Raw genomic sequence first — 25827 nt, 5'->3', positions numbered from 1 at the left:
AGATCACAGGCTCTGAGCACATGTTAAATAAAAGCCTGGAATCTTCCACAGCAAGCAAGATTCATTGTGCAGGCTGTCTAAAATGCTTGTAGAGCAGGGGTGGGCAATTCCAGGCCTCGAGGGCCGGTGTGTCTGCATGATTTCCAGATAGTCTTGCCCTACTCATGGCTGATTACCTGGTTCAGGTGTGTCCAGCCAATAATCTTGCCCTACTCATGGCTGATTACCTGCTTCAGGTATGTCCAGCCAATTAGAACATGCCAGAGCAGGGTATGCTGGAAAACATGCAGGAATGCGGCCCTCAGTGCCCACGTCTGTTGTAGAGCAATGCGGGATATAGCAGCACGGTGTAAAGGGTTAGCAGCCAGGGGGTTATGTGTATGCTAGACCATCACCTAGCTGGTTCAATCTGGCGGAACTTGTGTCTCAGGTACAGGTCCCAAAGTCATGGTAGGTACTTGAAAAGGTGGTGAATGCATTATCCCATCTACAAACCAACGAGATAGTGATGGACAGGCAACCGAAGAAGGTAACTGCCTGCAACAGTCATTTTAAGATCTGAGAAGAAACGACAACTTAAAAAAATTGAGAAGAGAAGAACAGTTGTGGAGGGTAAAGGCAACTGCCCCATGTGTTGATTTGAACAGTTGGAGTTTTAATCCTCATACTAGAATAGGACCAACATCTGTAGACACTTGGAGATATGATACACCAATAAAGCAAGGCGCACATAGCGCTTTACTACCTTCTTAGAAGGCCCAAAGCACTGTACAGTCACCGTCTCATTCACCCATGCATGCAAACATTCACATGATGATGGCAGCTCCCCTGCCAAACACTGAGACCAACCTATAACCACCAGGATCAATGTGGGGCTCAGCGTCTTGCCCAAGGACGTTTTGACACATGGACGAACAAGGGAAGAACCTAACCTGCTGTCTTCTGTCCAGAGGTTGATCGCTCTAACTCTGCCCCACATCTGAGTTTGAATGGGATCCTATGAATACACACAGAAGATATGGGGCATTTGAATAAACTTTTTTCCAATAGTGTGTGTTACTCACTATATGAATCTTTTTCTTTTAGGTGTCCTGAGAGTCTCCGCCCAGACACCGTCAGACCTTGTTTGCTTCCTTGCAGGAAAGACTGCATTGTCAGCCCTTACAGTGAGTGGAGCCCCTGTCCGTCAACATGTCCAGGAGGTATGTTCAAATCATTGTCACATACACAGAATGACATTTTACGTTGACTTTATCCTGTCGAACAGCTTCAGAGGCTGAGAAAATATCTTTGATCTTTGATTTGAACATGTAATGTGGCGCCTTTGAGCTGCCACTTTTGGAGTTTATGTTTACCCAGCCCACATTGTGGTGGGCTCGGTATGCTTTTCACAAACAAATGCAAAAATGTTCTAATTAGGATGTCAGAACTTATGACACTAGTAGAAGTCGTTTTCTCTAGGTGGTAATTCCAAGAAAAAACAAGTTAGGAAACGGATCATCATCCAGGTCCCAGCTAATGGAGGACAAGACTGTCCTGAGGTTTTGGTCCAGGAAAGAGATTGTGAAGCTCGTTCTGTTTGTCCTGGATACAGGTAACACATTTGGCCCTTTTACCAGCATTTTCAGCATCACAAGCCACACTCACACACCACTCTCATGTTTCTATGTTCACAAGCCATATCTGTTTTTAATAATTTCCCATCTAATATTGATGGTCAGATGGAAAACCCACAAATGGCGCCGATGTCGACTGGTTCCATGGTCGATTCGGCAGGACAGTCCTGGCGCTCAAGAGACCTGTGGGCCGGGTCTGCAGTTTCGAGGTAGAAAACTGATGAATCGAGCAAACACTTTATTATTCCGATCTAGTCTGTACATTTTTGTAGGCAGGGTTCAAGATGTTTACTTTCATGCAGTCCTTTTTTTGTTATGGACTTGGACAACAGTACGTCTAACTAATGCAGTGTGTTGTGAAGACACAGTCAAGGATATAGTTCTGTGATTATCCTTCACCAATATCATTGAGCCAATTGTCTAAGTAGGTATTTATAGGTCACTGGAATGCAAGGATCATTTAAAAAAATGGTCTATCTGAATATCACAGAATCTAACAGTGTATAAATGGAAATCTATAGAAAATTTTAGGATCTTTTTGTTTAAATTTGTTAGTAGTCATTTAAGGTACTCTGCCATGTACATTAGTTTTTAGTCAGTGGGTTCTGTGGGTCATAAACTGGATTAGAGAAAATATCAGATACATTGTTTATTCTCTGATATATGAGATTAACTAGGTTAAGTTTTGCTGAATTGCTGTAAAGCCCAAGTACATGTTAAAATAAGGTTTGCATCAAAAATTTAGGACAAAAGCACGTCACACTATTCCACATGTTTTTAGAAAGTAATTACAAAAATGGTTAAAAGTTTTGCACTGATTCACTTGTGACTCCTGTTCACACATACAATAAATATGCACTGTTCTTTAAGATTTTCTGCTTTTATTTGTGTCCTTTTAACAAACTTTAGACTTATTTTCCGAAAAACCCAGTACCGACATTTGTCCTCTAATGAGCCAAGAGGAGCCGGGGTGCTTGGGATAGTTAGGAGATGAGCAGTTTAGGAGTTAAGATTTATTTAATGTCTCAGGAAGCTGTGCTGAGTCTCTGGTCTGCATGAGCCGAAGGCACGCAGGCAGCTGAACTGTTCTTCCCATCAAAGCTCCTGCTGACGCCTCAGACACAAACAGCGTTATCTGATGCCTGCAATCAGCGTCTTGCTCCTCCATTCGAAGAAGCTCTTATCGTTATGCCATTAGGTGAAACAGAGCCGGCTGAAGCTGAGAGACTTTATTACAAGTCTTTGACTCCTCACTCAGTCAGTACAATTTCTCCTCATTAAAGTCATTTCTGAATAAAACCACTTATTGACTTTTGGCAGAGAGAAGTTAAAGCACAAAACTGTCAGATTTAAGGGTTTTATTCCATTCTCTTGTTTTCTGCAGTCAGAGCTCGATCGATGCTCCCACACACCCAGAGGTGTAAATCTTTCAAAAACTCCTTTGATCTTTTGCTCTTTCTTGGCTCTCTGCAGCCATTTCATGCCGGAAGCAGGACGGCGGTCAAGCAGACATTGAGGCGTGTCTGAAGTCTGCCAGCCCCATGCCGCCTCTCACCCAGCAGTGCCATTTGCCCTGTCAGGAGGACTGTCAGCTCAGCAGCTGGTCCAAGTTCTCCTCCTGTACAGCCAACTGTGTGGGTGTCAGGACCCGAAAGAGGAGCCTGATGGGTAAGTGGAAGACTTCCAGATAAATGCTGTCTTTTTTGTGACATTATGATGCATTCCCTGGGGGCCACTGGCCATCCTAAATGTCACTTTTGTTTTTGTATCTGTCCCAGGAAAGAGTAAAAAGCGTGACCAGTGTAAAAACAACCAAATGTACCCCCTGAGTGAGACCCAGTACTGCCCGTGTAAGAAGTACAATGCCCAACCTGTTGGAAACTGGTCGGACTGCATCCTTCCTGACAACAGCCGCATGGAGGGCCAGCTTGGCATGAAGGTGCAAGGGGACGTCAAGGAATGTGGTCAAGGCTACCGCTACCAAGCAATGGCGTGCTACGACCAGGACAGTCGCTTGGTGGAGACTTCTCGCTGCAACAGTCATGGTGAGTCCTCCCTTGGACCTCCTAACCGGTAATGGTCAGATAAAGCCTAAGACCCTTAAAATCACATAGAGACTCCCACTCCCAACCGCCTCCACAGCAAATGCTGTGTGGGGAACCACAGGATTAAAGATATTTTGAAAAAACAAATCAGAATCAGAAATACTTTAGTGATCCCGCACGTGGGAAATTTGTGCGTTACCATAACAGTTTGTAATCATAAAAATAAAATAGAATAAAATAAATACAAAGTAAAGTAAAGAAATAAGGTGGTATAATAATTTAAAAACTATTTACAACAGTAAAGGCCAAAAATGTGCAAAAGTGTGCAAAATCTATCTGTTACTCCTGAATATGAACTACTGAATCATCAATCTTCAAGAGTGTGCAAGATTAGTGTCAGTTGTTTATTTTTTCCAACACTCTTAAACTAAAAGTCAAACTTCTGATTTTTCTGTATTATTTTGAAAATCTTCCTGCAAGTTCTTGCTGTCAGCGTATCATAAATGTATTCTGCTTTTGATTACCTCAGCTCTTTATTTTACATTTTTATTAAATGTTGGAATCTGCCACATAATGTCTTAATGTCTTAATAAACAGTTGCAAAAAAATGATCTGTTTCCTAACTTTAGCTCTTTTCTGTTTAATAATCATATTCTTCAAAGTAAACTTGTTTTTCTTCGAATGTCCAATCCCAGGCTACATCGAGGAGGCTTGTATCATCCCTTGTCCCTCTGACTGCAAGCTGAGCGAGTGGTCCAACTGGTCACGTTGCAGTAAGTCTTGTGGCAGTGGGGTCAAAGTTCGCTCCAAGTGGCTCAGAGAAAAGCCCTACAATGGTGGGAGACCATGTCCGAAACTGGACCACGTTAACCAGGTAAAAGGGCTAGTATTCCCACAGATGTGAACGCCTCATTTCTTCCTCCAATCTTTACAGACGTTCTCTGCAGTATTTCTACAGGCTTTGCTTATTGATGCATTCACACATGTAGTACGTCTTCAACTTTTAATGTTACTGAAATATGTAATAAAGAGGAAAATGAGAAGGAAAGAAGGATATAGTAGCACAGAGAGATTCAACTCTGGTCAAGCATAAACTCACTGAGGGCATGCTTGAAGGACTCATATTTAACTTTTAAGACTAAACAATTAATTATATTAATATGAATTAATATTAAGTATTAACAACAGCATTTAGTAAGAGTAAAACACTTACTCTATTTTGAGACAGCTTGATGATTTTTTTCAGCTGATTGCTCTAGTCTACTTTTCTCTTGATGAGAATACTAATCCTTTTTCTTCTCTCTCTCTTCTTTTTAACCATTTCGATGATCCGATGTCCACAGGCTCAGGTAGGTACAGATTTTGTTTTTCTTGTTTTGTTTTATTTTTAATAATAAATTTCTATGACAGAACAATGAACAGGCATCTTCTTTTTTTGGAAGGTAAACATCATGTAGCACCATTGCACAAAAAAACCCAACCTAGCTATACAAGACATTTAGCAGGTGGTGCAATATATAAAATATAAAATAAATGAATAAATAAAACGTATTTTAAAGTTATTTTAAAAACTGATTTGTTTTTGTTAAGTTAAAAAAAAATCAGAATTTATCAGAAGTAACTGACACCATGCATGTGAGAATAGAAAAATGAACACAGGCCATATATAGTTACTTTCAAGTATAAAAATAACTTTAAAAAAAGTTTTTGGATTTCGTTTTTGGAAGAATGGGCCCATCAAGTTCAAATGTAAAAACTCAAGTGTGTGTTTACAGATTGTGCTCAGTCTCTCTTCATTTTAGCAGAAACTCCTGCTATCTCTGCAACAGTTTGAAGTGTTAAATAAACCTGCAGGTTAAAATAAATGACATGTCCTACTAATGCTCAGATAGTAACTGTGTTCTCTGCGTGCCTGTCAGGTGTATGAGGTGGTGCCATGCCTCAGTGACTGTGGGCAGTATGTGTGGGTAGCCGAGCCCTGGAGTGTGTGGAAAATTAGCAACGTGGACCTGAGGAGCAACTGCGGTGAAGGTGTGCAGACCAGGAAAATCAGGTGAGCAGGGTTGAATCGACATGTGGCAAGAGAAAAACGTTTATTAAGTATTTATTTTACATGTCAAAAGACTGCTTTTAGACAATGACAGGTGTATTTTGCCAATCGAAAACCAGAAAGACAGTTTAAAAGCAGTGTTTTAAAGAAATTCAAATGCAACTTTGTATAGCACTTTTCTTGCTACAAAGCATCTTAAAGTGCGTCCCACAATAAAATAGATAATAGTAAAATCAAAAAATGTTAAAAAGAAATAGTGACTGAAAAATAGTTGTTGACAGTAACATTTTTTGTACACAATATTAATCAGAACAAGCAATTTTAAGAGCAGTGAGATCATTAAATGGGCCTAATATGAACATTTTTCATTCCACTGAAACAGATCTTATGCAGGAGAAAACCTTAGTTTTTTGACCCGAGTAACTGAATTTGTTCATGATCAGGTGCATGCTGAACACCATAGATGGGCCATCTGAGCAGGTGGAGGACTACCTGTGTGACCCGGAAGAGATGCCTTTAGGGGCCCGGAACAGCCAGCTACCCTGTCCTGGTGACTGTGTGTTGTCGGACTGGGGGTCATGGAGCCCATGTCCTCTGGTAAAGACTTTTTTGGTTCATAATTTGATTATTTTTGGAAGGACTACACCTAGAAATGTGACAAAAATGTCATATGAGCACAAAGATCATAAAGTTAAGACAAGATGGAGAGTCTGTTTACAGTTCATGCAGATGCAAAGATTTTACAACAGTTTTCTTCTTGAGTTGAAAATCAACCTGACCCAATTTTCAGATGTTCTTAGGAGAGAGAACATTATAATTTGCTGACAATTCCCTACTGTTTTTATGCAACTTTTTCACTTATTTTGCCTAAAATCCAATTTATTGGTTGGCATACAAAAGCCAGGAAAAAGTTTTTGAGAACACTCACATCTCTTTCCATGATGACAACAGGTAATATTTTCCAAAACAATTTTCTTAAAACTCTTTTTAGAAAAATAATATAATTAAATCCCCAAATTTGCAAATTAAACTCAGTTATTTTTTTAAAATCAGTATTTTAATTCCAGTAAAACAATTTTTTTCAATTAATTTCTAAACACTCTGTGTCAAAATCGTAATAATTGAAAGTAATTTTGGAAATTTTCAAATCAATTGCCAGTTTATAGTCTTTAAGGAAAACAAAAGTGAGAATCTCTGAATTTATTTCAATCATATGATTTAACTTGACGCTGCACCCTACTCTAGACACCTACCAGGCAAGACATAGAGAGAAAATATTTCAACAAAACTGTTCTCTTTTCAGCCCTGCAATGAGAACAGGACTCGTGAGAGGACTGCTTTCCCGCTGCGTCAGCCCGGAAACAACAAGACCTGCCCTCCTACCACAGCAACAGAGCCATGCAAAATGAACAGCAACTGCTTCCACTACTCGTACAACATCACAGGTGAGTACTTGTTTTGTCCCACAGCAGGATGGAGGGTGCATGTTCTGTTGCTGACAGGTGTGTCCCAGCAGACTGGAGCACCTGCCAGCTCAGTGAAAAGGCCGTGTGTGGATACGGCATCAAGACCCGCATGTTGGACTGTGTGCGCAGTGATGGGAAATCTGTGGACCCCAGCTTCTGCAAGAAGGTCAGACCACTGCCTTTTGTTAAACCTTCTGACAGGGTCTGAGACTGATCAACTGAGGCTTTTTGATGTTTCTGTGCAGCTGGGTTTAGACAGGAAGCTGCAGATGAATGCTTCCTGCGTGGTGGAGTGTCCCGTCAACTGCCAGCTGTCTGACTGGTCAGCATGGTCTGAGTGCACACGCAGCTGCGGCCTGGCAGGTACGTTCTTTGGTATGAGTCTGACCTGAGGAAATCTCCAAATGACATCAGCTCTTTGTTATGATATTTTACTTTCAAAGCAGTATTTCTAAGCAGTCTCTTAAATATTAAAATGTTTTTGTAATAATAGTTACAGTAATTGGATACTTATCTTTGAAAACCACCATTTACTTGAACGGTCAAGCATTTGCACGCGCATTTTAAAATAGTTGGCCTCAGAGTCTGCTGTAGTCCTTGAGCCTCCTCTTCCTTCTGACTCTCTGATTGTCAAATTCAACACTCCTCTCAGTAGATTTTGTTCTGCCCTGGGTTCCTACAATGCTTTAGGTAAACTGTGGAGGAGACGGACAGTGGTCCAGGCTCCTCAGGGAGACGGGAGGCCATGCCCTTACCAAATGGAACAGTGGAAGCCATGCCCAGTTCAGCCCTGCTACAGCTGGAGATACAGCGCCTGGTCTGTATGCAGATCTGAGGTTAGTCTGCCTCTCTCCGCTATGTGTTAGTGCAGAGTTTAGCTTTAAACTTCAAAGAAAATTAGGCAAGCATCCGTTAAGTTAATTTTCATGACGCTTTCATCAATTCATTATTTTTCTCACAGTAAATCAGTAGAGTTTGATTATCATTATAACTACTTTCTTTGTTGAGTCACTGCCTGATTTGTTTCTGCTTCTGAGCTGTGAAGCTCTGAATCACTGCAGCAGAAACAGGTTTCCCTGTTCACTCTGTCTTCTCTGCGCTCAGGGGGCCAGGTGTGGTCATGGGATGCGCTTCAGGAATGTGTCGTGCTTTGTGTCAGACGGTTCGGGTCAGCAGGACAGTGGTCTGGTGGATGACGAGCTGTGTGCAGATGTGGAGCTGTTGGTGGACGGAGATGCCCAGATCATCCTCCAGGAGGCATGCATCATTCCCTGCCCGGGTAGGTTCTGCTGAAGGGGATACATAGAAACAGTCAAGGCAAATAAAAAGACTAAATTTAAAAAAAATAAAAGTACCAATGAGTTAATCATTAGAACCTCCAGCTCTGGTTCTTCAGAGAAAGTCTTTCCGTCAACATGGTAAGACACCAGTAAGCGGAAGGCCAAATGTGTTAGTCTGTCAGAGTTTTCTGAGGGAAGAATAGGCTGCAGAGAAAAAAAAAAGAGGACTTTGAGGCTTTCTCTTTCCTTAAAAGTTTCTTAATTTTTCCTCAAGATCTGCTTCTTTAACTATATCCACACATAGCTATATACTAGCACAAGTCCGTCACCTAAAGTTTGAAGAGGCTTGGTGCGAAATGTCAAAGCAGTGCAAATCTTGCAAAATGGAAACGGTTTGGTTCATTGATAGTGTCTTTGCAATGGCAGATATGGATTGCCATCATGTCAGGAGAGTGGACTTCGTTAAGCTTTATTTGAAAGACAGACACAGATGTGGTCAACTTTGTCACCATATCTGGTTTCACCAGATAAACCAAATTTATTCGTCACTACCATTAAACTGATTGGTCAGTTTAACCTGATTTGACTTGCAACTTTTGTTTATTGGCCACACGTTTTGTTCATAGAGCCTGAAAACAGTCCTAAAAACTTGCATTGCTATGTGTGAAATCAAGAGTTTTAACAAAGAAGCCTGAAACAGACATTTACATCGACTTTCCATTGGAAGAAGCCAATTGAACACACATTGTCGAGGGCGGTGTGACCATAGCTTTAGCTGTTTGTGACATAGGAGCTGGAGCTCAAGTCTTGACTTCACTGACACATTAAGACAGAAAAGCACAGTTCTGTGAAATCCTAAAGGCAAGTGTGAAACACTATCCTGTCATTTATTTAAAACAGATACCGTTTTTTTTAACCAAAACTGAAAATAAAAAAGCATTCACGTGTCTGTAATGCCGGCCTGGGTCTGAAAAATTTACTATTTAAGTGTATTTGATCAGAGCAGAGAAGCAGAGAAGGCAAAATGGTTCCGCGTGGGTTTGGTATCTGATCTCTCTGTGTCTTTGTGAACGTCCTGCAGGCGATTGCTACCTGACTGACTGGACTGTGTGGAGTCCGTGCCAGCTGAACTGCGTGAATGGAGACGATCTGGGTTTTGGCTCTGTCCAGGTTCGATCCAGAGCTGTAGTGGCCCAGGATCCTGAAAACCTGCTGCAATGTCCAGAACAAGAGCTGGAGGCCCGGCCCTGCACAGGTGAGATAGCAATCATATGACGAGGAAAATGGCTCTGATGCTTTGTATGAATTGATATGAAACTGCTTTAAGAAAAAATATATAAGGACAAACTGATCATGTCCATGCAGGGGGGCAGTGCTTTGAATACAAGTGGAGGAGCGGACCGTGGAGAGGCTCATCTCGTCAGGTTTGGTGTGAGCGCTCAGATGGACTGAACGTTACAGGTAAGCCTCCATGTGTTCCCTTAACCTGCATAATAGATGCTACATAGAACCAAATTTTCCATTTTTTTTAAACAGCCTCACCATAAAACCAGAGCTGCACAGGTGCGTAAATGAAAAAACGAACCAAATGTTATGTTTTGAGAAGACAACTTCATTTGGACTCTGTCCAGGATTTGTCACAATAGGACCAACAAATCATGTCAAGATAGAGACATAAAACCATCATTTCAGGAAAACACCAGCGAGAACCTTGATGGCAGCAGATCTTATTAAAGCTTGTCTGCTAAAACTGCATCATTAGTGTTTCTCAGAAACAGCGTGAGCCAGGCTTCCATTGTTTGTGCGTGAATGTGAGTCCCGGGGCTAACAGAGGAACAATTCACACACACACCTACATACTCACACCCACACACACACACACACACACACACAAACACACACCCACACACACACACACACACGCACACACACACACAGAATCATTTTCTGTTCTCACATCAGCTTATCTCAGCCCATCGTTCCTCTGATAAATATTCACACAGTCTATTAAAAATGAGCAAGTACTCGTGCATTCAGGCATATGTTTATGAGCTCAGTTTAATCAAGTTTACAGACATTTTCAAACACCTATAACTGAAACACAACTGAGTAACAGATTTAATCCAATTATTAACTTCATAGAGGAGAGAATTGAAAAGAGAATAAAAACTACAAATCAAATCAAATCAAATCAAATCGTTATTTATACAGCACTTTACCTGGTGTTACCTGACACACATCCCCCAACCACCTTTTTACCTTCCACCCCTTTAACCGATGGAGATAAACATAGGCCAACAGGTAACTTCTTTGTAGTCAGTTTTAGGTTAAACTGAATTGCTGTGTTTTGCCTTGTAGGCAGAAAGTTTGTGTTCTTTTAAATTACTCTTACCGATCAAATCCATTGATATTCAAATACAATTTGATGAGGATTGTCTGCAGGGTTGGATGATGCTGTGGTTGTTGAAAGAAACAACCAGACCTTTTGCAGCAGCAACACTTTGACAATGACTTTAAGACTCAAGAATAGCCTGAAATGATAAATAAAATAAATAAATAAAAAGGTTATCTGAGTCTTTTTTTATTGATATTACTAAAGTTTGCATGTCGCAAAAGAATCCTGGGCAAAATGCTGAACAATAAATAGTTCCTGTTGTCTTTGGTTTGTACTCTGAGACCATAAAATGAACGGTTGGCTTGGATGTGTCCTACTACTTTAGGGGTCTTGGATGACTTCCGTCCCCCAGAGTTTCCTTTATACATGTCAAGATGTAAAACTTTAACACTCACCAATGGATGCATGCTGGGACGTGTTGGCTATTTGGGGAGAATTCTTTCTTTCTTTATTTTTTTAACTTGTTCTGTCCAACAACTGAGCAAACAGATTAGAGCTGAAGGCCATTTGTGTTGGACAGGTTATACTATCACAAAAAGAGGTTATAGAACTTCGAGAAACCAGAGTGTAAATTTGTATCAACCCTTTTTGTTGTTTTTTTTAAATTATTTTTGATTTATTTGTTACATTTAGTGTGTGTGGGGAGGGAGAGGGGAAGAATGTGAGGGGGGGTGGGGGTGGAAGAGAATAAAAGGATACAAGCGCTGATTTGTATTAGTAGTTAGTAATTAGTAGTTATTATTTTAAGCTGTGTAACAATTATACCAGATCTGCTGAGATGACAAATATTACCTCCAAAGGTGATATTCTGACACGAAGATGAGGGGAAGGTATCTGTCCATCAATACACTGTGGGTTAGGAGGAGGGATGAAGCAGACAGGGAGCAGTGTGGCAGTGTGCACGTGGGGGTGGAGATACATGCACGCTGCCAAAGTGAACCGTGTATTCATGAGGGGAACCAGATCCTACCCAGCAAGACCAGGAGAGAGGGGGAGAGACCCCCAAGCTAGGACCACCCCCGGCGACAGGACCCACGCAGCCCGGGGGGGGGATTAATATCTTCTTGTTGAAAAACTGCTGTTATTTGATAAAAGACATTATATTATCCTGTTTACATGCCACTTGAAAAATCGTATATTTCCAACTCTTAAATTATTTGTATGATTTGGGACATCACTATTTAGGATACGTGCTTTCTTATAGCAAAATGACATGTTTTTTTTAATAAGAAGGAACCAGACTGGCTTCAAACTTCTGCTCCTTGACTTTGACTTCCTGCTCCTTCTCCACAGGTGGATGTCTGCAAAGCTCCAAGCCGATGGCTGACCGATCTTGCCACCCGCCGTGTACCAAGCCTCGGTCATTCTGCACTGAGGTGAGCTCAGAAAGGAGGACATTTGTGATGTTCTGCAGCTTTGGGCCTTGAAGTTGCTGATGCTCCTAAAACATCAGTAAAAGTTATACAGTTATGGATGTCAAAGACAGACATGCAGCACACTGTTAAGCCCATGATAATGACAGAAATATATGTACGTTTAAAAAAAAAATTATTTACATCGTTTGTGAGGGGTCTGACTGAGCGTGTTTCCCTCCTTCACATTTCTATTCCTCGGCTCATTCATTACACTGCAGGGGTCCAAGGCTCATTAAAACCTCTAAGAGGGATAGTCCTCAGAAATCTGTGTTGTGCCGGAGTCGTGTCAGAAAGCAGGCAGAGCAGGAAATTAGAAATAGCATCTTAACACTGAAAGTGTCGGCTATGATTTTATGCACAAATGATGCCAGTTTCCCCCAAAATTTTAATTGGCATTCCTAGGTTTCTTTAAGAAGAAGCTCGTCAGCATTCATGTTCATCCTCTGAATTACCAACATTCATCCTGTTTTGAGAAGAATCCTCTCAAGGAGAAAAACTACCAGTAAGAAAACAAACTAAAATGTGCATCAGGAAAGTGTCAACATCATCAGCAACCTCCAGCAATAATGTATCAAGGAAGATTATTTCATGATATGAAGCTCACTGCACATCAAAATGATTTAGAGCATGGCTTTGGGGTTGACACTGTCAAACCTCATCAAAGCCAATGAAGTGACAACAATCAGATATGATGATTTATTAACAGCTATAACTGCATCACTCTTCACAGTTAAAATTTCATGCAAATTTTAGTGGTCGTCTGCAGTTGAGATGGTCTCACATGCTGTGAACCTTCTGGCAAACTAAAACAAAAGTCATACAAAAAGCTAAAATTATTAGCATTTTTTATTTTCTAGCAGATTTTCTTTTAGGTAAAATTCTATTTTATATTAAATTAAAAAATAATTGTTGCTTTACTCATTTGTGAGTCATGATGGTGACTGAGTGGTTGTAAAACAGAAGCCCTCTCCCCCAGTTCTCCCCTGATCAGCCCTACCTTCTCCCTCAGGCCGGCGTCTGCGGCTGTGAAGAGGGCTTCACTGAAGTCATGACCTCTGATGGCCTGCTGGATCAGTGCACCGTCATCCCCATGCTGGAGATCCCCACCACAGGAGACAACAGGGCCGACGTCAAGACCATACGAGGCTTTAACCCCACCCAGCCGGCAGCCAGCGCACCTGGCAGGGCGGGGCGCACCTGGTTCCTGCAGCCGTTTGGACCAGGTATTAAATCCTAGAGAAAAACTGAAGCATGTTCTCATATGAGGATGGCTGTGAAATCCATGAGAGACCTCTAAAGTATAGAAAATATGAACATTTTGGGAAAAGGGGGATTTTTTCCACAGCAGCAGACCTCCTGCATTGGTTCAGACTGCAGTGTGACCCAGATTAAGATGAACTTGGAAGGGAAATGTAATGGAAAACCAAGAAATCTGTCTATACCCCTTAAGTAGGAAGGCTTTTCCTGGAAGGGGCAGAAGACTCTGAAAGGGTGGCAAATAGGTACAGCAGCGGAAGGCTATAACAAATTAAAGGATCTAAATTGCGTTTCAAACAGTTTTGTTATTGTTATTAACATTAAAACAGCAGTTATTTTAGTTGATGTGCTATTGCTAATGCTTAAAGAAGCAGTTACCCCACCTTTGCCCGCTTGTAGCTCCGCCCCTGAAGCTCAGGCTCCTTCCAGAAAACATTCAAGAGCTACAAGTAGCACTATGCACCCCACTATGCACAACTATTATGGGATGTCTGCAATTTAGAGCTATTGACAGATTAAATATGTCCAAGATTGTCTTATAATTTAAAACATAAACATTCAAAAGACTTAAAAGATTTCTTAAAATATTGAAAGTTTTTTGATTAAAATACAATTCAAGTAAAGTACATTCAAAAAGTTTAAATAGTTTTTCCTTATTCAGTTAATCTAAAGCCTCTATTCTATTCTATTACCACAGAGTTTGGATTAAAACAACATTTTTTTTGTTTTAAATTTACATAAATCAAGTAAAAAGTATCTGAATCCACATTTTCTGGATAAAACAAAAACACTTGTTATTTAAATGTTTATTATTGCCTAGGAGGTCATGCTTCTCAAACTAGGTGGAGTGCTTCTGCCCTAAGTGGAGGAGTATAAATATCTCAACGTCTTGTTCACGACTGATTTTCTTTATATCGCTGAGCTTGGCCTCACTGTAATCTAACACTGTGTGTTTGTGTGTCTTTGTGCAGACGGGAAGCTCAAGACGTGGGTGTACGGAGTGGCTGCAGGAGTCTTCGTCCTGCTGGTCTTCATCATCTCCATGACGTATCTGGCATGGTAATGTACCACAGTGTTTCCACATCAGCATGCCTGGCCTGGTTTGTCTCATCAGCGTGCACTGATGTGATCAAAGTCCCCCTCAGTGACGTGATGAAGGTTACCAGTCACGATGGGATGAAGGTCCACAAACATTGGACATGCCTTCTGCCTGGAAATCTGCAGAAACCTCAAACTCACACATAGCAACAACCAAAATAGTGTGGCTTTCATATTAAAAACAAATCTGTTCTTTTTAGCTGTTTATAAAGAAATGCAGCAGGGGAGACCCCTGATCAAAACATAAAACTGCTGAAAAACAAAAGAGAACAATGCGTCAGAAATCCTGCGGGGGGAGCTGCTGTGAACATCAGTGTCCTGGTTTAACCTTCATCACCTCTGAGTTCATGTTTCATCATTCTCTTCATTTTTGTGAGTTTTATCATTTTATCATTCTTTTATTTCCTCTTTGTTTTTGTTTCTGCCCCCCTCCAACCCCCACCTCCACACTCAGTCACTGTGATTGTTGCCTTTGCTGCAAGTCGCGTTCTGAGTCCCCCCCTGATGGGGTTCTGTGGATGGAGCCAGATAACTGCACGGTGCCGTACACTTGTCCAGCCTGCCAGAAACTAGAGGCAGACGACTTACAGCTGCACGGCCCCCTTCAGCCGCCAGCGCTGCTGCAAAACACGCAGCTGCAGCAGCCCACCGTTAGGGCCCACTTTGAAACGCTCATCACTTAGTCAGTGTCTTGCCCCCCACCCCCCTGCTGTATTCAACCACCAACGTCTAAACAGCACGGCTGTCACTCATGTCAGGGGATCACATGCTGGAGGTGAGCAGAGCTGCAGAACTCACGTTTGAACACTCACAAGACACACATCTGCACCAAACAAGTACTTTAACTGCTTGATCCCTGACCAAACTCTGACCAAAAACTGCTCCTATAGTCAAAAATTACAACTGCAATCATTGTTTGCTCATTTTCAACACCTTTAGTGATCTAAATCATCTAATGATGCATTCCTGGACTGTTCTTTTTTCCAGATAATCCATGTTCTTTGTTCTGGTATGAAGCTCAATGCCGAACAAACTCTGACTTTATTGAAAACACGGCTCCCAAATTATTTTCTTTCTGTTAACAATGAAGAAAAGTGATGCAAGAGCTGTGCATTTTAGTTACAAAATTAAAGGGCAAGTAAATGAAACAGCAGTAACACAAACAGGCAAAGCAGGTTGACATGTAAAACCAGTTCCCAAACAAGGCCATTCAAGGTGCCTTGAAGAAAATGAAATTGAAAGTAAGCTCATTACAAAACTATACAATCATTGTCACTGAACATTGTTAGAATGATGCCTCGTCTTATATCAGGAGGAAAAACATTTCATATTGCAATTGCTTAACACTAAATACCTGGTCTTGACTCTGGGTACCAGCAGAGGGTCTGTCCCTGAGTATTTCTGCATCTGTGGTGATCAAATGGGGCCAACATGTCAGAGACGTGCTTCTGTGCCATGCCATGTTTTTTAAGTGCGTGTAAATACCTGAGGACAGTAATGTGGTCGTACTTCCTGGTTTTAGTCAGGACCCGAGCAGCAGCTTTCTGAAAAAACTGCAGATTCCTCACAAAATGTTTACTGAATCCAGTGAGCAGACCATTACACTAGTAAACCTATTTCAATTAGCCTTGAGAAAAAGTATTTCCAGATCCAGTTTATCTTTGATTCTGGTAAGGTAAGCAGTGTTATTGATTTAATTATAACTGTTAGAGTTCCCATCAGAATCCATGAGTTCAGGGCTGAGCCTGACTTGGTTGCCATAGTTTATTTTTTATTTTTGTGATAAGCTGTCAAAACTTCAATATAAAGGCAAGCTGTGATGCAAGTGGAAACATTTTCAGTATCCAGTTCCTCCCTGAGTCAGCTGAACAGTCCTGGTCGTCTGTGTGCAAAGAATAACATAATAATTCTGTTTTTTAGAAAAAAAAAAACCTCCAACAAATCCCTGTTTAATTATTTTTTCCATCAAAAAATGTGTTTTTTTGTTTTGTTTTTTATTTGTTTGCTTGTGCATGTTTATCTTTGGTGTAAACACTTAGTGGGGATATAACGTGACATCTCTGTGGCGGCTGCACTGTTTCTGCTGAAGATGTTCTAAAAGTGTGAATGGAAAAGGAAGGCTGCAGTAAGACAATCAGCAATGTGGAGAAGTCTGCTACCATCTAGTGGTCGTCCCTTCTCATTACATCTGAATTCATACACATTCCCTTCTCATCAGTTACAGACTGCAGAGACCAGAAGAAAACTCTGTGTTCTGTGTTTCTGTGTGAACGTTTTATTCTGCAGGATGATTTATTTAAATGTGAACACAGCAGTGTGAGAATCATAACTTGTGCTCATGCTTGTATTTTTAGCAAAAAGCCGAAGAAGCAGGATGATTTATTTAAATGTGAACACAGCAGTGTGAGAATCATAACTTGTGCTCATGCTTGTATTTTTAGCAAAAAGCCGAAGAAGCCTCCGCGCCGGCAGATGAACAACAGGCTGAAGCCTCTGACTCTGGCCTACGACGGGGACGCTGACATGTAGACGTCCTCCATGAGAAAATGCCCATCTCCTGTGCAGACCCTGTTCTGAAGCCTTTTGAGAGCTGCTCAGCCAGCGTCCAGGAACAACGGTCTTGACTGTGACCTCACAGCTCACACTCTGAGCTCATGTTTATTTCACAGCCTTGATGTTTTTTGTCACAGGAGCCTTTACAAACTTTTGATCTTCTTCTGGAAGTCTGCCTATGCCTCTTCTTCTTCGTGTGCTGCCACTGGCTGCTTTCAGACCACAGGGTCTAGTTAAGATAACGTCTTTGTGGAAAAGCACAAGTTTCCCACCCCCCTCCAGTGTTCCTTCCTTTTTGTAACAGCATAGCTGCATGAATTTTTCTATCATTTGTTGATTTTCCAAGAACCCTTGTTTGTCTTTGTGGCCTGGGTGCAGCTTTTAGGAAAAATACAATCAGAAGCGAGAGTCGCCAGCTCCGTCGCCTGTCCTCCCTTCTGTTCTCCAGGCATAATTTTTGCACTATATTAGTGCAGCATGACACGTGCGCCTCGCTTCGCCATATCAAACTGCCTCTCTTAATTCAAGATATGCACAATCTTGTGCAAGATATGTAAAAACAGACTTTTTTTTGCAAAGTTTTGTAAAAAAAAAAAAAAAAAGAAAAGATAAAAAAAGGGATTCTCCATTACCTCTTGTATGCAAAACATTGAATTCTGTATAGATTTGTCTGTATTTTCAACTTTAACTTTCTAGTTTGTACAGCTGACATCCCAAACCCTGCAGGACTCATTCACTTGCTAATGATGTTTTGACTGTGAGGATGTTTTTTAATTTTTCCTCTGTAAGTTAACATTTAAAATCAACGACTCATTTTAGACATGGGAATCTTTAGAAATGACTCTGTAAAAAAGAACGATGCTCCACAGTGGGTGTTACTTCTGTTTCAAGTCAAACCTGTGTGTTGTGGATGGGTGCGCCCACACAGGAAGTGGAAATGATGGTCGCCCTCAAACTGCTTCCAGAAACTTGCATGCCTTTGTGATGTAGATGTAAAGAGGATGTACTCATGAGGAGTAATTAGGATTTGGGCGAAGGGCAGAAAACAAAGGTGAGTCACATATATGAGGCGGTTTTTTGAGTAATAAGACTGGAAGATTGAATCAGTCAAGCTCATCTGGGTTTGCCCTGTTGCTTTTAGTAAATCTGGAGTCATAAGCTCCTCCGGGTTTCTTAAACTAGTTGTCTGTGTGATGGTGCAGTCATGAAGCTCTATTCCTGATGTACATTTCTAAACATAAAGCACATTTTACTTTGGAAAATGTGACCCAACAAAGCGGGCCATCGTCAGAAACTCACCATAAGAGCCCGGAGTGATGTTGAGTTTTTGTCGTTTTTCAGATTTTGTGACTGAATCACCTCTGACTTTGGAAGTGTGGCTTATTTTTTGTTGGTTGAGAAAGAGAGATGAATGCATATGAAGTGGATGAACGGGAACATAAATGAACATTTGGTCCAGGGTCAAATTGCTCATCCATGGCAGACGTCGTGTTGACTGGCGATGGCGAATGGCGTTTCGGTGTTCTGTGCAGTTAGTTGCCTGTAAGTTTATGGAATGTCTAAGTTTTATTTCTCAGAATTTGAGTTGCAAAAAAAGTGCTATATATTTCTTTTGTAAATTAATATTTATTGTTTTTGTAATATATTGTGTTTCCTCTTTTTTACTGCACAAGATCTAACTAAGAACAAACTGGAGGCATGAATGTGGGTGTGGTTAAAGCAACTTTTCTTGTTAAAAACTTAATGGCTGATCAACTCTTGTCTTTTCCTACTGTTTATATGTATTTGAATAACAGCTGAAATAAACAATGAATTATTGGTATTGGTTGGATTTCTAAAGCCATCAACATCTTCAGCTCTGTCTCCTTCTCAGAGCCACACCTCCACCTCTTTCCCATATTCCATTGCTCCTAAAACAATCCCCCTTCATCACCTCTGTTCCCTGTAACCTCTCTGTTTCACTTGAGTTCCTCTTATTTACACACAGATACTCTGTCTTTCTGTGGCTTGCCTTCATTCCTCTCTTTCCAAAGCAAATCTTCACCTCAGTAGATGCACAACGTCATCTGCTAATATCAGAGTTGTCAAAGATTTCTGTCTAACCTCATGTGGCGGTCAGTTCCAACCCCAATGTTCCATAACTGGATTAAATTCAAAACAGGAACTTCCAAAATGTTGCAGTTTCTCCAAAAACCAATGGAAGCAGGTTCCAAAACTTTCACAACCCCGGTCTTTTATTCAGGCGCGATTGTCCTTACCAAGAATATAAAAGGAAAATGTAGAATTAATTTGTATTAAAGGGTTATTAGAAAGGATAAAGATGAAAGAGAAACAGTTCACCGTAAGCGTTAGACGAAAGCTGTGCTCTTTTCAAGTGAGCAAGCAGAGAGTGGCCTTGAGTAAAAGAACAAAGCTCTTTTTCTGTTCTGAATTTTCTATTTACACCTCTGTGTATCAGTGTTTAACCCATGTGTAGAAACTATGAAGCATGAACCAGTTTTTGGCTAGGCTGTGTGTGTGTGCAAAACATGGTCTTAATCAAGCAGCGGCACACTGCTGCATGATGACATCACTTCTTTGCACAACATGAAGTTTCAAAGCACAGATAAAGACACTGTGTGGTTGCTCTGTCCAAAACCCCATAGTTAGCGATCTTCAGAGCTCTCAGTGTGTCTCAAAATTCTTAGTTCTCTCACAGTTCAACGTGGAATTCTCATCTTTTTGCTCAACATACAATCCTCCTGCCTTTTATTTCCTGGGGTCTATCACTGTCAGCTCTATTCCCAGGTTAATTAATGTGTTAAACAGATCCAAAAAATAACTGTACATACATCCCATAAAATGACTATGGTCTTAAGAGAAACAAAACCCCATTCCACACCTAAAAAACGGAAAGTCAGTCGATCCTTCTGTTGCTCTTCTTCCTAAAACATCCACTTCTCACCCAATGGTTTAGTCCATTGCAAGGCGAGCTTCAACCTTGGTTTGTCTTCTTGTGTGAACCCAAGTAAACATTCTGTAGAGGTTAGTCTTGGACAAAAAAGGACTGATGGTGGAATATAGACTTCACAGAAAAAAAAAACAGTAGGCCTAAATGTTAATGCTGAATACACAACCTTTTAATTGAGAAAAGGTGGAGGGACAGAATCATTACAGACACATTCTTTTAGTCTTACAAAACAATTGTCTGTTACAGAATATAATATTTCTTAAATGGTTCCCATGTAAAAAAAACTTTATTTGAACTGATTTTGTACTTTATTTTCTGTAGCTCTTTGTATGTTTTAGGCTCAATTGAATACTTATCACATCACTGGGATGTTGAGTCAGCCATATTGATTTTATTAAAAAGAATTCTTTGAAATGATGGAGCACTAATACACTGTGGTCAAATCATTTCAGCTACATGAAATTAACACAGTATAGGCAGAAAAGGCAACAAAGAGCATGGAGTCAACAAGGAAGCTGAACTGATAAAAATGTCAACAAATTACGAGTGATTTTTCCTGTTGCAGTTGTATCAGGCAATCGTTTTTTTACCTGATTTTTACCATAATTACTTCAATTTTATAAAGACGTTAGACTTGATTGAATAATTCAACATAAAAATACACAGTCACATGACAATGCTCCTACTGGTATCATTTTAATTTAACTACTGTCAGTGGGGCGCCAACAAGAAATATTGACAGGATAGCAGGACGTAAAACCCTCTTTTAATGTGTTCTGTTTCATTAAAACCTATTGATGAAAAACAAAAACAAAATTGCAAATGTTTTACTTTGATGTTGTGAAAATGTTAGGTCTCAGATGAAGATCAGCAGACGGAACAAAGTGAACATGTGAAACAGACACTTCGAAGAAACCCCAATTTATGTAAAAATAAACAAATATTTCATATCAGTTAAACAGTAAGCCCTGAATCTATATTCTGTGAAAGTTACAATAAAGGAATTACGGAAGTGAATAAACTTTATCATTATATTCATTTTCTATGGGAAGGGTCTTTATTTGTAAAACAAGGATATTTTATGCCCACGGCAACACTTCAAATCCACATTATGATATTGCTGTAATGCGTTTGGTCCAGCAGAGGGAAGCAAACACCATGATAAAACGTGAGGCCAAGGGAGATGGGATGTGGTGGTGAATTCCAGCCATTGCTTTCCAGAGTCAGATTTGGTTGTGATTAAATTCAACTAGCATGAACCTTTAATTCAATTGAATTCAATTCAATTTTATTTATATAGCCCAAACTCACAACAACAGTCGTCTCGATGGGCTTCGTATCGGTAATTGAAAAAGTGAAACATAAAATCAAAAGGATCATGAATGCATAGAATTCAATAGGAAAATACTAAATTGAACAAACAAACTGACTTAACTAAACAGTCATCCCTACCCTTTGCGGTAAGGAAAAACTCCTAAAAAAAAATTGATTCCGGAAAAAACGAAGAAACCTCAGGGGTGCCCACATGAAGGAGGGATCCTCCCCCAGGATGGACAGGCGATTTACCAGAACTCATAGAGAAGAATTAACTTATCTATCTCTACAACTACAGATTTAAAGTCCAGCAGACCAGCTTCATCCTTTGCCTACTAATAGAGTACCAGCTTGAATATCAACAGGATTTAAATGGAGCATTATTTGACACACCACATTGTTAGATTTAGATTATAAGAAAACAGTTTACATAAAACAGAAACAACACATGGTTACTTCAAAATGTGTTTATTTGTGTTTCCTTCCAATCAATCAATCCATGAATGAATCATTTTTTATTAAAACTTTAAAATAAAGTTCAAAATAATCTTGGTGCAGGGGTAATGGGTCAGTGCCAAGTGTGTGTGTGCATGGGTGAATGGGACTATAAAGCGCTTTGGACCTACTAAGGAATATTAAATTGCTATATTATATGCCACTTTCAATTTAAGGAAAATATTTTTCAGAATAAAATTAAAATATATCAAACGAAGTAAAAGGCAAAAATAAGCAGATCACAACAGAGCGAATGCAATAACTGGAATGAAAACCTGATTTTATCTGTTTGCCATCACTGGACGCTCTTGTAGTGTAATGACTGCTGATTTCTAAAACTTGATATAAAAATAAGGAAAATTAACAATTCTAGGACATTGATTTAACTTTATGGTAAAATTAAAAATACAGTCATATCTAATGATCAACTGTGAACAGAAAGAGTACATTGAAAATTCCTAGTAGGAACAGGACAAAAAAGATGAGAAACAGATTGGTATTAAAAAAATTAATGTACTATTTCAAACTACACACATGTACCCCTGCTGAAAAGTAAGTTCATAGGGTTTCTCCACTTGACCAACCATAAATCAGAGCAGGTTAAGCTCAGGGTGACATTGCCCCCCCCCCCCCCCCCCCCCCCCCCATGTCTCTGCATTTACGGCTTAAATCTGAGGAAGAACTCGATGACAATTTGAGCCTTAGCCCCAGCAATGACATATATGCATTAAACATTCCACCAGCAGGCGTCGAGGAAGGACCGCCTCTCAGACAGGTGTAATCTAGGACCCCAGGGGGGGGGGGGGGTCACAGCAGCCTGGCAGCACGAAGCTGCATAAAGACAGCTCCTGAAGGCACAGAGACATGCAGCCGTTCACTTCTTATGTTGTCTTTGTCTGATGAAGTGGTGTAATAACCTTTATCATCAGGGCCTTGATTAGGATCAGATGTTAAGGGTCGGGATGGGGGGTGGGGGGTGTTCAGGTTCGTTCCTTTAATCAGACCTCACCTAATCACGCTTCGGCCGTCCAATTAAGCCTGAAAAAAGGATATCCTGCAGGCCTAACTAATCACCAGAGCCACGTCATAAAAACCACTTCAGATGAGCGACTTTGCTCAAAGTCACCAAACCTCCCCCAGAGGAGCATGAGTGACCCCAGTTTCTCCAGAAGCTCCACCAGCCCTGTTTTAGCAGATTCTTTTCTTATCCTGATTTAAAGAAATCTTTGGACACAGATGATCAGTCCATACTCCCCCTGGAGGCCACGAGGTGCTCCTGCACCGTCAGATTCTTACAATCCACAACCATAAAAATATCTATATTTATAGATGATTTCACAAATAGATTATAAATACTTACTGGATTTTCGTTTACAGGTATTATCACTTTGAGCACAACCGACGAGGAACTGAAAATGAGAAAAAGAGGATTTGAAGTGAACAGACTGTCACAAACTTTAGAGAAGTATAAACACAAAAAAAATGAATAAAAATACTGTCAAACAGAAAAGTTTAGTCATTCTGTAAATGTTTGCAGAAGTTTCCAGGCATTGTAATCCTTGTGCTATCAAAGACACTTTACCATTGGGAGTTGGGTCATCTAGACCCACTAGACAGTGCTCTGAACCTTTTTTCTTGAATGATTTGTGATCTTCACTGGTGTCCATGGATTACATGAAATCTTTCCACCTTTATCCACCTTTGTCATGGTAGTATAACACGTCAATGCAATGGTGGGGTCATCTAAGATAACACAAGGGTTAAGGAGCTGCTCTGATCGACTGTCAATAATACATCGGATTGTCAGGAAAGTCTTAAACTTAAATTTCTTTTCCATTTTTTTGGGAGACAGTCATCCATCATCCTGTTTCCTCTCCTCACCAGACTCTTGCTGCCCCCCGCCCACCTCCATCAGATCAGCTGAAAGTTCAGTAGCCGAAAGTTTTGGACTCTAAACGATGGAGGATCCGGCCGGAAGGCCCCGCCTCCATTCCAGGGCTCCGCTCCTGATCATCAGGAAGAAAGCACTTGATGTGAGGCAGCTGCAACCATTTGTCTCCATCACCCCCCTTCCACACACACACACACACACACACACACACACACACACACACACACACACACACACACACACACACACACACACACACACACACACACACACACACACACACACACACACACCCCATCCCTCAAGCCACCCACCCCCACTCAGCTTGAAAAGTACTGGCACCCAGATCAGCAGGCCTTTTGTCGCCTAGCAGCCCTTCTGGTCAAGCTCATTCCTACTTCCATTCCTGTCTCCGGATGCACAGCCACACTTCAGCTGGCAGCTGGTGGGCAGCTTGCCGCCGCACCCAGGGGGGGGCCAGCAGCAACATCTGCCTCCACAATCGCAGATGGAGGCGAGCCAGGGCACGTCTTAGTGACGCGAGCGTCACTCAGCTGGGCAATCATCCTCTTCCTGCGCCCGTCTTTATCTCCTGCTCCTTTGCAGTCCTCTGAGGGGGAGGCCACCCTGTTATTTCTGCTTGCAGGCGTGAATGAGCAAGGATACGTGGGAAATGAAAGACTTGACCCCCCGATTATACTCTATCAGGGAAGGACAGTCCGGAAAAAGGAAGCAGGTGTTTCCGAGAAGCAGGAAGAATTGTGCTTCTTTACAGCATCTGTTAGGGCAGGGCTTAAAATACAGTTTTCCCTCTACTCCTTTTATTCTTTTTGGAGCTTTTCTCATCGTCTTTTGGTTGATCAAAAACATTCAGGAACACCAAGAAGTTTTTCATAATTTAAAAACGTTTAGTTGAATCCGTGCATAAATATTAAAAACTTAATCAAAACCTGAATAGCATACATTGTGTTTCTAAAGACTTCATCTGGACTTGCACTTGTGTGGGATTTCAGGACCTCTGCAGCTCTACACAATTTTCCTATATTTGGCTGTCTATAGAGAAAAAACAAAACAGAAAATACGCCAGAAATGTGCACAGGTAAGTTTAGATATTAATCATAATCTTTGCAGACTTCCATATCAGACAGGATGCATTTCTGGCAGTTGACAGAGTAAGAAGTGAGAGGTGGGTTTCTGCTCTTTTTTTGGAACGCTGTTGGACTTAACAACAAGTTTTGTCAATTTGCACATTAAGAAACCCCACTTCAGTCTGATGAAGACCTGCCGCTCTTCTCCAGAGCTCTCAGTAGAGCTCTGGAGGTCCAGCTCTGCTGGTCCAGAAAGAACTTAACCTCACACATCCATCCATTTATCCAAACATCCATTTTTTCCCCGACTTGTCGGGAGTTGGGTTGCAAGGGTGACAGTCAGCAGAGATGTTCAGACCTTCCTCCCAATATCTAGCGCTCTCAGACCAGTGGGAAGATATAAACCATCCAGGGGCCTCCTCCAGTGGGACAGGCCCAGATTACCCTCCCAGGGAGGTGTCCAGCATGCATAGAAAATGTACTAAAGCCCCCTGAGCTGATGTGGAAGAGCATCAGATCCACTCCTCTGGGTTGACCAAGCCCTTCGCCTCATCTCCAAAGGAACACTCACCCACCCAAAACGAGGAAACTCACGTCAGCCGATTGCACTCAGAGTTTAGTGTTTTATGATCATGTCCCAAAGCGCATGACCATAGATGAGGGTATACAAGCATAGACCTCACAAGTTTGAGCGTATTTCTGCTTTGAGTTTCAACTGTGAGGTTTGGCTCTGAATGGATGTTTTAATTGGCTCCTATTTGTCCTGGTTTTGAAGGTCAACTGAATTGTTCAGCTGGTGTCCTCCAAAACACCAGAACTTGGATGTCAAACCTGATAAGTTTCAGGTGTTTAGCAACAGGTGGTTATCTGAGAAGCTCCTGATCTGTAACAGTTCTGTTCTGGACCCCTAAATT

General features: G+C 41.0%; 1 protein-coding gene across 4 annotated transcripts in view; it reads left to right on the top strand.

Annotated features, from left to right (window-relative positions):
* Window positions 1-18997, top strand: part of LOC101170357 (thrombospondin type-1 domain-containing protein 7A) — a 55489-nt gene extending 36492 nt beyond the window's left edge. For 2 of the 4 annotated variants that reach the window (XR_002291214.2, XR_909620.3), the window contains 21 exons: window positions 1087-1202; window positions 1462-1594; window positions 1722-1825; window positions 3090-3284; window positions 3395-3661; window positions 4357-4535; window positions 5005-5010; window positions 5581-5714; window positions 6155-6308; window positions 7015-7156; window positions 7228-7343; window positions 7423-7540; window positions 7868-8013; window positions 8282-8456; window positions 9539-9712; window positions 9823-9918; window positions 12146-12228; window positions 13277-13490; window positions 14496-14583; window positions 15077-15397; window positions 17064-17173. Coding sequence is in view for 2 of the 4 variants with exons in the window: in XM_011481156.3 (XP_011479458.1) it covers window positions 1087-1202; window positions 1462-1594; window positions 1722-1825; window positions 3090-3284; window positions 3395-3661; window positions 4357-4535; window positions 5005-5010; window positions 5581-5714; window positions 6155-6308; window positions 7015-7156; window positions 7228-7343; window positions 7423-7540; window positions 7868-8013; window positions 8282-8456; window positions 9539-9712; window positions 9823-9918; window positions 12146-12228; window positions 13277-13490; window positions 14496-14583; window positions 17064-17151 (2728 nt within the window). In the remaining 2 variants the exon portion in view is untranslated. Of the gene's footprint in view, window positions 1-1086; window positions 1203-1461; window positions 1595-1721; window positions 1826-3089; window positions 3285-3394; window positions 3662-4356; window positions 4536-5004; window positions 5011-5580; window positions 5715-6154; window positions 6309-7014; window positions 7157-7227; window positions 7344-7422; window positions 7541-7867; window positions 8014-8281; window positions 8457-9538; window positions 9713-9822; window positions 9919-12145; window positions 12229-13276; window positions 13491-14495; window positions 14584-15076; window positions 15398-17063 lie in introns of all 4 variants that reach the window. The other 2 variants (XM_011481156.3, XM_020707283.2) reach the window with 1 other exon arrangement.
* Window positions 18998-25827: the final 6830 nt, after the last annotated feature.

The sequence above is a fragment of the Oryzias latipes genome, chromosome 11, assembly GCF_002234675.1.
Source record: "Oryzias latipes chromosome 11, ASM223467v1".
Classification (NCBI taxonomy): domain Eukaryota; kingdom Metazoa; phylum Chordata; class Actinopteri; order Beloniformes; family Adrianichthyidae; genus Oryzias; species Oryzias latipes.
Note: the sequence above shows the minus strand (reverse complement) of the source record. Positions and strands in the feature narration are given on the sequence as shown.